The sequence below is a fragment of the Camelus ferus genome, chromosome 21, assembly GCF_009834535.1.
Source record: "Camelus ferus isolate YT-003-E chromosome 21, BCGSAC_Cfer_1.0, whole genome shotgun sequence".
Classification (NCBI taxonomy): domain Eukaryota; kingdom Metazoa; phylum Chordata; class Mammalia; order Artiodactyla; family Camelidae; genus Camelus; species Camelus ferus.
In genome coordinates this window covers 20,240,341-20,254,187 of record NC_045716.1, presented here as the reverse complement: position 1 = coordinate 20,254,187, position 13,847 = coordinate 20,240,341, and the positions used below count along the sequence as shown (strand labels likewise).

General features: G+C 41.8%; 1 protein-coding gene across 2 annotated transcripts; it reads right to left on the bottom strand.

The window, feature by feature from the left end:
• Positions 1-474: 474 nt before the first annotated feature.
• Positions 475-10,680, bottom strand: LOC116658699 (CD5 antigen-like). Of its 2 annotated transcripts, none has more exons than XM_032463963.1 (5): positions 10,517-10,680; positions 6,889-6,915; positions 6,383-6,562; positions 3,732-4,055; positions 475-2,373 (listed from the first exon to the last, which is right to left on the bottom strand). In XM_032463963.1, coding segments are annotated over exons 1-5 (558 nt in total). In that variant the 5' UTR covers positions 10,542-10,680; the 3' UTR covers positions 475-2,371. The 2 variants fall into 2 exon arrangements, with proteins under 2 accessions (XP_032319854.1, XP_032319855.1); XM_032463964.1 differs by having other exon boundaries at positions 6,383-6,547; positions 10,517-10,678.
• Positions 10,681-13,847: the final 3,167 nt, after the last annotated feature.

The window sequence follows — 13,847 nt, the reverse complement described above, 5'->3', positions numbered from 1 at the left end:
TGGGTTAGAAGTACAAAAACCAATGAGACAATTTGAAAAAAAAGTTTAATATATATCATAAATGTTATATATTATATATGTTATAAATTATATATATACATATGTTATAAATACACAACAAATTGTCACAGAACCAAGATCAGTCATCTCTGGTCCTCTCTGTGCATCTATTTAGTTCATGTCATGTATCTCTGTGGAAGGGTTTCCTCTCATTCTCTTATCTACGTGGTATGTGGAAAATGACTACCCACAACTCCTGGGTTAACTTGTCACAGGCCAGTTACTTGAAGAAACTAATTTACTTACAGTTACAGTTCCTGTCTCCTGGGAAGGGGTGATTCATCCAGCTTGAAACAGATGTCCACTCTTGGTATCAACCGTGGCCAGGATGGCATAATTGTATTGTTGAAAAATGCCCCTTAGTATTTACCCAAAGGAGTTGAAAACTTATTTCCACACACAAATCTGCACACAGATGTTTCCAGAAGCTTTATTCATGAGTGTCAAAACTTGGAAGCACCAAGATACTCTTCAATAGATAAATGGATTTTTTTAATGTGGTACATCCAGACAATGTGATATTATTCAGTGATTGAAAGAAATAAGCTATCAACCCATGAAAAGACATGGAGGAAACGCAAATGCATATTACTAAGTGAAAGAAACCAGTCTGAGGAGGCTACATACTGTATAATTCCAATTATATGACATTCTGGAAAAGGTAAAACTCTGGAGACAGTAAAAGGGATCAATGGTTGTCGGGGATTAGAAGGGAATAAGGGATGAATAATCAGAGCATAGAGGATTTTTAGATGTTGAAACTATTCTGTATGATACTGTAATGGTAAATACGTGCTTATAAATTTGTAACGTATGTAAAATGGTAAACTATGGGATTTCGGTGATAATGATATTTCACTGTAGGTTCGTTGTAACAAATGTACTACTCTGCTGGGAATGTTAAGAATAGGGGAAGTTATGCCTGTGTGAGGGCAGGAGGTATATAGAAACTCGCTGTAGCTTCTACTTCATTTCGTTGTGAACTTAAAGTGGCTCTGTTAGAAAAAATCAAGTATTAAGATACACACACCAAAAAAAGTCTGCAAGGAACTCTCAATGAGCATCTTGCATTGTTGTTAGGGGGAAGAAGGTGTTCAGAAGACCATCAAAAATAAATATTTAAAATAAAACAGAGTTAATTTATACCAGAAATAAAATGATGTGTGGACCAAGTTTCACATACCCACATATGACTGCATTTGCTGGCAGGTTCTTTTCTACCTAATCCTGCCTCAAACGCCATCCCTGGAAAGCTGACATTCCTGCTTCCCCTTAGGTAGAAAGAGTTTATCACGCAGAGAGGCAACTGTTGAGACTTCAAGATGTACTTTACTAGAAAGCATAAATGTAGGCTTGTTGCAGCCACTCAAGTTAGTCTGAGTCTAAAGTTGTCCATTTTTAGGATTAAGTCATGATACTCAGCTCAGTGCTGCTCTGTCTTGCCTCAGACTTGCAGACTTCAAAGTCTGAGTTGATAAAAATAAAATGATATCATCTGATTTGCATGAGGCACAACTCTGGACCTCCCCAAACTCTTTTTGCATCTCTTCCTTTCCCTTCTCCCAGTGGCAGCTCTATGCCAATATATTTTTCCTAAGATAATTCATTTGTGAGATTCTTCTTGTTAAATGCACAGCACATTAGCAAGTTGTATGCAGATGGTCAACAAAAATATTTTACTATGGGCATTCAGGGGATGTGAAATCTCTTCTCAAGTGTCATGAAAATCTCTAGGATCACAAATCCTGCTCTGCTCTTGAAAAATGGTCTACTGTCATCAACGAATAAGAGAATAATGAGGTGTTATGGTGATGAACACCTGAAGCTTGAGAAAAAGAGTTCAAAAAGACTCTAAGCTTTCCTGCCACTTCCATAGATAATTGTTTACCCATATTTCCTTTCCAATATTCTTTTTCTTGTCGCATTCCTTTCACGTTCTTTACAGACATAGATCTTGTCTTAGAAATGGACTGTCATGGTTAAAGGAACAGGCTTGGGGATCCCAGGCTGGCTGAGAAGAAGCAGGAGAGGAGAGAACCAATGTCAAAGGGTCAGCAGTGAGGAGAGGGTGACTGGGAGTGCATCTTCTCCAGCAAGAAACACTTCAACAACTCATATCTCCAGGCAGCGATGGGGCTACTTGGCTCTGAGAGCCAGGTGTGGCAGAGTGTTCAGACTCCTGTTGAGGGGCTGAGGGAGCAGCAGGTAAAGCCTGCAGGCCCAGTGCTCATGCTGGGCCAGTCAGGGCCCCATGAGAAAGTAAAGGTCACTCTGGACCTGCAGGTCAAGCACCAAGAAGGTCAGGATTATGTTCTGTAAAGAGAAGAAGAATGCACAGTTAGGATGCAGACATGCCAAGAGGGGATTATTTCCTTCAGTCACAAAGAGGCCAAGAAAAATGGGGTCCCAGAACAGGAAAGGAGACCCTCCTAGAGCTTCATCACACACACGTCTCACACTGACGTGAACCAAGTCGGAATCTGGTGCAGTGTCCCAGGGACTCATTCAACCAGCTCCCATGTGAGTCACAGGCAGCGTTCACATATTAACGCTTCTTACCCTCACACGATCACAGAGCTCTTCAAGAGAAATGGGATAAGTGTCTCCCTTTGTACAGATGAAAATACTGAGTTTCTGAGCAGTGAAGTGACTAAGATTACATGGCCTCAGAATAGCAGCAGCAGGATTCAAAGCCTAGTCTTCTGTCACTAAATCTCTCCTCTTCTGGGCACTAACTGCTTGACATCTCTGGTCAACGGTCAGCTCTTCCCTGGTTCCATAGCTGAGGGTTAACCAAGCAGCCGTGCACACCAGCTTCCCAGCCTGATTATAAAGCTGGGCTTCAGAGTGTGACTCTCTTGAGTTAGCCACCTAGGGGTCACGCTTGCATTTCCTGGCTCATGCTGGGACAGGGTTTCTTCATTCACTCCCCTGAAGAGATCTGCAGTGCAGGGCTGGTACTCTGGCCACTCTGGAAAGACACTCTCATGGGCATTCCCAAATAGCTCCCTACCCTAGCTCCATTCCAACAGATGAACTTAAATTCTGGAAAGTGACAATCGGTAGAATGAGGTGGGACCATGTTCTGCAGTTTAAACCTAGAGTTTGAAGGTTGCAGTCATCTAAGAGAACTAATTCCGAGTTAAGAGTCAAGCCTGGTCATTTTAGTTTTGCTCCATCATTCAAAAGCATTTTTTTTTAATTTTGCAAAGTCACCTATGTTCTCTGACTTTCACTTTCTTCATGTTTAATCTAAGGATGTTAATCCAATAATCTTCAAAACCCCTCTTGTTCTCAAATTTAATAATATATGGTATTGTTTTTCATTATTATTATAATTATTCTATTCATTACTAGAATGACTCAATTACATCCCTTGAAATACAGATACGCTATTCAACAAATATTTAGTGGTTGTTGGATCTGTGCATGTTTATGTGTGTGTATGAAGAAGAGAAACTGATTCTCATATAGATAGAAACCAAGGAAAAATAACACATCTAGGTGAAGATAATGTTTGTCTCCAGGGCCCAAATTGAGAAAGTGTGAGATGTGAAGGATGAGGAGCCAAACAGCCATTGTGTGAAATTTCATGGTGGAGAATAAAGACAAGAGTGGGCATGTGGGGTACAGGTAGGTGGCAGATAGTTCTTGAGCACTGCCATACTCACATTCACACTTCGCTCCTGCATCCTCATTGTGGGAGCAACTATAAACATCTTCATCTTGTTCACATTGAATTAGATTTTCTTCCACCCCAGTGCAGTTGACGTCTTGGATAAGGACTTTTTGGTCTTCATCTGCCAGTGGCTTATATATAACACCACTGGGTGTCCATATGGCTGCTCCACAGCCCAGCTCCCGACACACCACAGCCACGTCGTTCATGTCCCAGCCGTCATCACATACGGTGCCCCATTCGCCATTCCGTTGCACTTCCACTCGCCCTTCACAGCGATGTGGACCTCCCACCAGGCGTACGTGGGATGAAGATTCTGCAAAGATATGAGATATTGGCTGGAGATCTGGGAGGAACCTGGAGAGAACTCAGTATACAGTCTTCTTCGAACTCTTCCAACACTTGCAGGGTATGGAAAATTGAGGAATGAGAGAGAAGAGGTCAAAACGGAAGAGGAGGATGAGGAGCTTCAGGACCCCATCTCTGAGTTCTGTTTCTCTTACCTTCTTAATAGTATGTTACCACTTCAAGACACCAAGATATAACTGCTGGCTTTTGAGTTTGAAGATTAAGAGAAAGATGGTTGAACAATCAGCAGTTTTTAGAATCTCTGGCGGTCAGGATAAGAAGGACCCACAGAGATCATCAAGTCTGCCCCACAATTGCACTGGTGAAGAAAATGATCCTCATGAAATTGAAGATCATATGGTCACACTGTCAAATAGTGCAAGCTCCAGGTCAGAACCTGAGTGTAGAGATGATATCTGTTGTGTTTTCTTCTTCATGACTCTGCCTCCTCTCCACAGCAGCTAGATTGAGGCAAGTTGCCTGCATGTATTTCAGGCTGAACAAGCTGACTCTCTCTCCCAATGTCAATAATCCAGCCTACCCATCCTTGTTACTTCCTATGACATTTTCCCATGTCCAAGAACCCAGCTCAGAAGAAATACAGAGAGTACTGGGCAAGGTAAGAGTCAGGCCTCAGAGTCTCAGAGCCCCAAAACAGAGTCTAGACCATTCTAGGCATTGGTAGTAAGAGAGAGACTTCACAGAGCCTTCAGATACGTTCTGAGGAATCCAGGACTTGTTTCTGCTTTTTGACTACAGCTATGGAGGTAGAAAAGACTAACAGAAATTCTTTCCTTTCTAGCAAGACTTAGACACTGAGTAGAGATGGATGTGTGAGGACACCAAGGAAGAGCCCATCAGGAAAGAAATTTTTGAGTACTACAATAGCGGCGTTGTTGTATGAATTCAGAGAATAGTGATGAATAAGGTAGTCAGCATTGCTGCCCCCAAGGAGATTACATTTCGTAGGCTTGAGGTAATCCCACCAAGTTTCCTCAGCCCCAGAGTGACACAGGGATAAAGAACTACATCTGCCATGCTTCCATGGAGGAGGGCAGTTGACTGACAGAGGTCGTTTATACCCGTAGGGGCCACATTTGGATTGGTGGCCTGTGGTTTATAGGAATATAATCAGTGTAACATATGGCAACATGGGCCACATGGAATAAGACAGACACATGTATGAATGGAATCTGACATCAGAGGATCAGATTTTCCACTGTCTACCTTGTCTCAACCCTGCGCAAATCCTCTTAGAACTTGGTATCAACCCGAGAAGAAGCAGTTGAGTGAGAAAATTCTGACCTGGCTTACTTTAAACTGTATTAGGAAATTTATATTTGGTTTGTTCATTTGCGTTTATTTCTCTCCTTGTCTTCCATAATTTCTTGAGGGAAGCAGTATGAGGAATGGAGGTTAGAGCTAGAAATTAAAATAAAACTATTTAAAAAACTAAGAAAAAATTTCAGTTTTTGCACGTCAAAGTTTAAGGCATATATATCTGAGTACAAATATAATTCAAGTAGAGTTATCTAGGAATAACTTTTGAGGCATTATAAGTAAGATTAATTAGAGTTTGGATAGACATTACGGTGTACTCAAGCAAATAGCAGCCATCAGGTTCATGCACAGGTTGTTTGATTTTGAGTTATAAATTTCTGGTTTTAAATAAATTTTCATGTTCCATGTACTGGAGGACTGGAACACCTCCTAGGAAAGAAGAAATACATTAAAACAAGAAAAAGAAGAGGAAGAAGAAAAAGAAAAAGAAAGAATAAATATTTGAAAAATCCAGCTTGAGAGGAAAGAAAGGTTGAGGAAACATTTGAAAGTCAGAGAGAAGAACACAGGGGGTTGTCAGGGCAGCTGTGCCCCAGGCTGTGTCCTAGGCAGGCTACTTCATTAGCTGAGGGCTTGAGAGAGAGACCCAAGGGTGGAGGACCAATATCCTGGAATGTCAGGACGCTACAGAGAGCAGTTGTCTCACTGCACTTGCGGTGAGGGGCAGCCCTGGAGTCCAGAGAATAAAAAAGACCAAGTAATCTGAGTGTTGGATGAGGCCCAGAAGCAGCACTCCTTAAGGATTCAAAGGCACCGAGCGGGATGTAGGATCCTCCACATTCATAGCAGAGTTTATAGTGGCCCCTTCCTGGTAAAGACTTTACCATCAAGAGAAAGAATAGACTGAAAGGATAAGGTAAAAGAAACTGATAATCAACAGCCAACCTCCTTGTCTGGACCATCAGAGCCTTCTTCTCCCACAAGCTAATTCTCTCTGTGCAGTCCCATTCTCACCTCTGTGAATAGTTTGCGCAGTGCCCAAAGACTCCTCGGGGAGGTGGCCAGTGGTGTCAGAAACCCAGTCTGCACTCTGCTGCATAGAAGCCATGCGAAGCCATGTGCTGCATAGAAGGTGATGCATTTCTAGTACAAATGTACTATTAAAGCTGGCAGAGGCACCTGTAAGTGGTAGAACTCATGAGGGGAAAAGGAAGTTTATTTCCCAGATATGCACACAAGGGGATAAGGTAACTTCTGAGCCAAAACCAAGCCATCTACTACTTAGAAGTGGCTGAGAGTCATGGGCCACAGAGGGCAAGTGAGGAGGGATCTCTTTGCAAGATAACTCTTTCTAGGTTTTGGAAGTGGAAGTATACTCATGTAAGAAAGGGTAAGTGGGCTGAGAAACCAGAAAGAATTCTACTGGGTATGTTTCTAACCAGAGCCTCCCTGGCTTGGAATTTTCACAACCCCCTCTCCAGAGCTTAAAGGCCTCCCTCTTAAGACCCAAAAAATCTTACCTAGAAGGCCAGGTCCAGTGAAAAAGGCTGAGAGAAAAAGAAGGAAGTAAGTGAGATCATGAGTCAATTTCCAAGAGTTTGTTCAAAAACACAACTCTCTAGAAAGCCTTTGCCAAACTTTGTGTGACAATTAGAGTAGTAAATACATAGCTTCCAAAGTCATTCCTGTTGGGACCTTATCATGTTGGAATGACCAGCCCCGAAGGACGTACACTGGCTAGGAACCACAAACACCACAGCTAACTGACCCATCATGTTCTCTTTACATCTGACGTTGGCTCTACCCAAGTGTGAATAGATTTAGTTTTCTATTCTCGTCAATTAGATTGATTGATGATTACCACTGACGTGTGGTGATACAACCTCTGGGCTCAACAGGAAAGTGTGCTGGAGACCACTGATAAGACCCACTGGTTGCAGAAGGTAAAGATGTCATGGGGACAGCACAAAGGACACAGGAAAATCAGCAGGATTTGTCTGTGTTCACTGACACTGCGTTTAGACTAGGATCAACCAACTTTTCCTGTAAAGAGCCAGATGCTTCAGGCTTTCTGGGCCATATTGTCTCTGTTAATACCAACTGAATTCTCTCAATTGTGGTTCGAGAGCAGCCATGTATAAATAAATGAGTGAGCATGGCCATGTTGCAACGAACCTTTTATTTATGGACGATGAAATTTAGATTTCATGTAACCTTTAAGTGCCACCAAATATTATTTTTCTCTTGATTTTTTTCCCACCATTTAAAAGTGTAAAATCCATTCTTCGTTTGCAGGCTGTACTTTTCCAAACCCTGAATCAATAGGTCAGAAGGCACTTTTACATTTACTTCTAAACTTCCAGGTTTGAGCACCAGCACATCTTTGAAACATCAGAGTTTCTTCCTACAGGATCTCTGTGTAATTGGACTCTTCTATCCATTAGGATTCCCCGTAATGTTGTAGTGAGAGTCCTCAGCCCTGTGACTGTCAATGGTCCTTGAGATCTAGGCATTTTGAATTGCAGAACCCATCATCCCCCTCACCAACACCCCATCTTATAGGACCTTTCTGAAGGAGCTAATATCTCTGGACTTCCAACCTAGAGCTTTTGAGGCACATCCAAGTATTTCAGTGGCCTGTCCTGGAATATTGTCTGCATTTGATTTCCAAGTAATTTCTTATCAACCCCAAGCCCTTAATCTTTAGGATATGTCCACTCCCAGACTCAGTAAGACCTTGTCTGCAATTGGCCAAAACTCAACTTTATTTTATACAACACACCCCACATGTTTAGTGAAGAGTACAAAACATATGTCCATGCAAAGGAAACTGAATGTGATGAGCCTGATATGCAGGTGTGAAAGTGATAGAGCCCAAAAGTGACTTGAAAGCTCTGTAGCAGAGTAGGTAACTATGAGTATCCCAGATCCAAAGGCTTCATGAAGAAGGTAGAATGGAAAGTAAGCCTGGGAGATTCAATAGTATGTTCATGATGGGTGAGACTACCTGCTAGGTGACATAGGGGATGCACAGAAGTTTAATGATGTGACCAGTCTCCTGCATAAAACACACAAGTGTCCAATGGAGAAGCCAGTATGGGCTTCAGTAATGCAGTGGATAATTGAGACAATAAAAATGGATGCATTTGACTAGGGAAGGGATCTAGCAGCCACTGGTATCTTGTGAAAAGGCTCCTAACAAACCTGTGAAAAACATAGTATCTGAATTTCATAGGTGAGAATGAGATTTCAGAAAGATGTGGTAATTTACATACATCTCAAAAATGTTCTCCTAGGGCAGTCTACCCAACCATAGAAATAAAAGCAAGAATAAAGAAATGGGACCTAATAAAACTTACAAGCTTCTGCACAGCAAAGGAAACCATAAACAAAGCAAAATGACAACCTACGGAATGGGAGAAAAGTTTTGCAAAAGATGAAACTGACAAAGGCTTGATCTCCAGAATATATAAGCAGCTCACATGGCTTAACAAGAAAAAAACAAACAACCCTATCCAAGAATGGGCAGAAGACCTAAACAAGTAATTCTCCAAGAAACAAATACAAATCATCAATAGGCACATGAAAAAATGCTCAATATCACTCATTATCAGAGAAATGCAAATGAAAACTACAATGAGATATTACCTCACACTAATCAGAATGGCCATCATTCAAAAGTCCACAAATGACAAATGCTGGAGAGGCTGTGGAGAAAAGGCAACACTCCTACACTGCTGGTGGGAATGCAGTTTGGTACAGCCACTGTGGAAAACAGTATGGAGATTCCTCAAAAGACTAAGAATAGGCATACCAAATGACCCAGGAATCCTGTTTCTGGGCATATATCCAGAAGGAACCCTACTTCAAAAAGACACCTGCACCCCAATGTTCATAGCAGCACTATTTACAATAGCCAAGACATGGAAACAGCCTAAATGTCCATCAACAGATGACTGGATAAAGAAGGTGTGGTATATTTATACAATGGAATACTATTCAGCCATTAAAAGTGACAACATAACGTCATTTGCAGCAAGATGGACGTCCCTGGAGAATGTCATTCTAAGTGAAGTAAGCCAGAAAGAGAAAGAAAAATGCCATATGAGATTTCTCATATGTGGAATCTAAAGGTGAAGGTGAAGGCAAAGAAGGAGGAGGAGGAGAAGGAGGAAGAAGAAAGAAAGAAAGAAAGAAAGAAGGAAAGAAAGAAAGAAAGAAAGAAAGAAAGAAAGAAAGAAAGAAAGAAAGAAAGAAAGAAAGAAAGAAAGAAAGAAAGAAAGAAAGAAAGAAAGAAAGAAAGAAAGAAAAGGAAAAATGAACATAAATATAAAACAGAAACAGACTCATAGACATAGAATACAAACTTGTGGGTGCCAGGCGGGAGGATGGGGAATGGACAGACTGGGAGTTCAAAATTTGTAGATAACAACAGGCATATGTAGAATAGATAAACAAGATTATACTTTATAGCATAGGGAAATATATACAAGATCTTGTGGTAGCTCACAGTGAAAAAGAATGAGACAATGAATATATATGTGTCCATATATAACTGAAAAATTGTGAGCTCCATTGGAAATTGACACAACATTGTAAACTGAGTATAACTCAATAAAAATTTAAAAATTCAGACAACTAAGAAGTCAAAGAACAAGGATTGAAACCCAGATCTCTTGGATTCCAAAATCCCCATTTACTCTACATTAATCTGAGCAATAAGAAACTGGGGAAAGCTAGGGAAACATTATATGAAACACCTTTTAGAGGAAACTGCACAATTTGATCAATGAAAGGTATTTGTCCTGCAGCTCTACTTCTTTTTCTTGCTGTACCTGTGGCAACCCATGGTCTATTTATTTGTCTTTTTATAAATAGTGCATGTAGGAAAATTTATGTGAAAAGGGAATGGGATAAATTAGTATGAATTTGTCACTGCAAATATAGGGAAATAGAAAATTAGCCGGTAATCAAGGTGGATTATAAATTGGGTATGGATTAGGTGGCCAGAAATAGAGAAAGGAGGAGAGGAGGGAGGAGCTTATCCTTTAAAAATACTTAGATCTGCACCAGATGGGCAGGGAGATTCCCCCGATCACAGGTCCAGAGTACTCTAAAGCTTAGACCAAAAGGAGCAGAAATACTCACCAAGGATCAAGAACAGCCAAGCCATGACCAAGGCAGCTAAAGACGATGAGTTGAAATCGAAGGCTGGAAGGAGAGGTCAGAAGAGCAGAATTCAGCTTTGACTGCAAGTGTGCCAAGAAGAGGGAGGGAAGCAGTTCCTATCTGCTGCAGAGCCTTTCAAATGACCAGGAACCAATGGGCTCAGGGGATGAATGACGGAGCTGGACTTGCTGAAATCAGCATGTCCCCAGAGGAAGGCAGGTGGCCAGAACTGGTAGAAAGATGCTGAAAACAAACAGAAAAATCCCAAGATGTTATGACCTGGTTCTGCTGTAATCCTAGCTCCATCCATCCAGAGCCTGAGCCCCATGTAGTTTGTGGGACAAAAGGCCAAACCTAGTTCCTTCATTCCAGATGGAAATGGCTAAAAACTATAGAAGCCAGAGATCATAGAATAACTCCAGAGTTGCCCTTGGAGGCACCCTAATCCAGAGTCAGGACCATCGTTCAGAATCAAGGTGTCACTCTCTGCAGGTAGGGCTGGCTTTATGTCCTTCAAACCAGCTTTTCCAGTGCGATATGGATCTGCTCTTCTGCTATGCTGGTTTATGCCCATTTTTGGAAGGTGAGTGGAAACAGATCCTTGTGGTAATGGAATCAAGACCTTCTTAGGTCTAAAATACAAAGGACAGGGATTGAGTAGCAAGACCTTCAATATTCCCAGGTCCTCCTGCCTTGCTATTAAGTGCAGCTATACTTCAAGAGCTATTTAACTCTGGACTCAATTATGTATGCTATTATCACTCCCTACTCTTTCAAACAGAATAATTTTTTCCTCTATGATAAAACATCTTAGCTTCTTTGTAACATTCAGTTTCCTCCGCACAAACTTTGGTTCATTATAGGCATTTATATTTAATCCTGCTTTTTTCTCCTATATTTTACCTCTTATTATATTCAGTAAAAAGGTTTTAGCCACCGTGAGTGCCAGGTGTATATGATTTATGGAGGCAGTACCTTGATGAATAAAGGATATTTGCTGCTTCAAGATGAAATGCTCTTGTAACTGGGATGCCATGTAAAAACAGCTTTAATAGAGGAAAGTATAACACATTTTGGGAACACGATGGAGAAAGTGGTCACCTTTACTTGGGGTTAATAATAGATTTTAGAGAGACAATGACACTTGAACAGGAATTAAAGGATAGTAGAATGGAGAGTCAAAGTGGGAAAAGACGTTGCTCTGCATAAGCAGACAAGTGAAGTAGCATGACCCATGTAACCAACAAAGGGGAGTTTGGAATGGCTGAGTCACAGCCTGCTTGGCAGTCAGGTGCCAGGGGCTATTGGTGTTGAAATGTAGACAGTCCAGGGAGAGCACAAGAGAGTCCAAACTGACAGGGTGGTGAGAGGTGTTGAGGGGAAGGGACGGGTACGAGAGAGAGTTAATTGTAGAATCTGTAAGAAGACTTTGCTCTTCGGATGTGAAAATGAGGAATAATTAGTGCTTTGAGATGATTCACAGATTTCTGGAGGGAAAAAAAGTGTGACAGAGGGTGAAAATAAAGATCAATGTCAGCAATAGTAGGTGGAAAGTAGGAGACTACACCTCACTATCACAGTGTCAGGGGGGTGAAATGGAGGGTGAGCTGCATAACAGGAGCCAGAGAGGCTGGATTGGACAGGAAGCTTCTGAAAAGTGGTAAGGGACTGACATAGTAAATGAGAGGAAAAGGGACCCTGGATAAAGACAAGCACTGGGTTGAAAACCTGCATTTGTTAAGGGGAACCAATGTGCCCCATTGTGAGGTCCTCTCAAGCAGCAGTCAGAGGGTCAGCATGAGATTATCAGCCTGATGGATTCCTTATTGGAGCCTTGTAAGAAACTGTGCTGGGAGGTTGGTAAAGTAAGGGGCTCGAGGTAGGAGAGTAACTCAAGTAGCCTAGAAGACTTAGAGATCAGGAAATGGGCTGATAACAAGTGAACAGAGAAGTAAGTTGTCTGAAAGAGGATCTCACTGAGGAAGGGCTAGGGGAAATGAAAGTGACAGAAAGTTCAAGGGATGACAAGTTGTTCAGAGACTTGGAGGGGAGTGTTTAAGGCTTTGGAGGAGAAGCAGTTCTGGGCAATGGCAGTGACAAGTCCCAAGTCAGGGGACTGAAAGAGAATGAAGGTGGAAGTTTCCAAAGCGGAGGGGTTTAGGCAATTGAGAAGGGGTTATCAGTATGAGGCTTCACTAGATGAGGAAGATGGGGCGGGATGCAGGGGGTGGTAAGCCCAAAACTGTGTGGAAGTAGATAGCTGTCTGGAGAACATCGATGTGCAACAACAGAAGAGCATAGAAGACATTCTCTGGGGTGCTCTACTGAAGGATGAGCTGCATGTTCTGCTGCTTGAGCATCAAAGTGAAATCCGTCTGACAAAGAACTGAGTATGTCTACTACTGGTGGTCTCTATGAGAATAGGAAACCATCCAAGTCGTTCCCCTTGTATGCCCAGTGCTTGTTATGCAATAAGTGACTGTTGACTCTGTGAATGAATAAAGGATTATGTTGGCAGCCAAAGGACATCACTGAGCCCATAGAACCAAAGAAACATCACCTCTTGTCTATTATGTCCGCATTGTCTCTTATGGGCTAGGGGACAGGGGCTTTAGGGACTCCAAGAGAAAAAACTGGCAGGAAATAAGTATTCTGCCTCTCTAGGGTTTGCATAATCAAAGGGCAGTCTGAAAAAGCTAATAGGATACTAAGTCAGTCAGGTGTTCAGCACCATAATAATGGGATTATTTTCCAGAAAGACTCATTCTAGTCACTTTTGGTGAGACAAGGTGTTTAATGTGCACCTATCTTATGCAGGATGGGCTTTGGAGATGGGTGGGACTGAACCCACAGGTGACAGCCTTTGGGGTGTGCTTCCTGGCTGGGAGAAAGTAAAGACTGACATTCTGAGATGGTTGGCAGAATGACTAGGAATCTCTTGGGCTGTCTTTCTATAATATCTGGTCTAGAAAACAGGATTCTGGTGGAATGGCTGCCCTTTCCCGTGTACCTCTGTAAACACCTATCAGTGAGAAGGAGCTCGAAATATGGAATAGATCCAGGACTCGGGACTGAGGAAGCACACGGACACTTTTCCGGCGTTTAGAATAAAACGGCTTTGTGGTATTCCTGAGGAGATAACAAAACCTATGAATGGACACTTCAGGAAAATATTTGCTCAACGCATCATGAGAAAACTCTAAAGACAAAATAGGTTCTCTGAGAGAACATGATCTATAACTGTAGATATTTAGTCACATGGTTTACTAATAGATTCCATTATTTATGGTTAGTTGATTATTAGTAATTA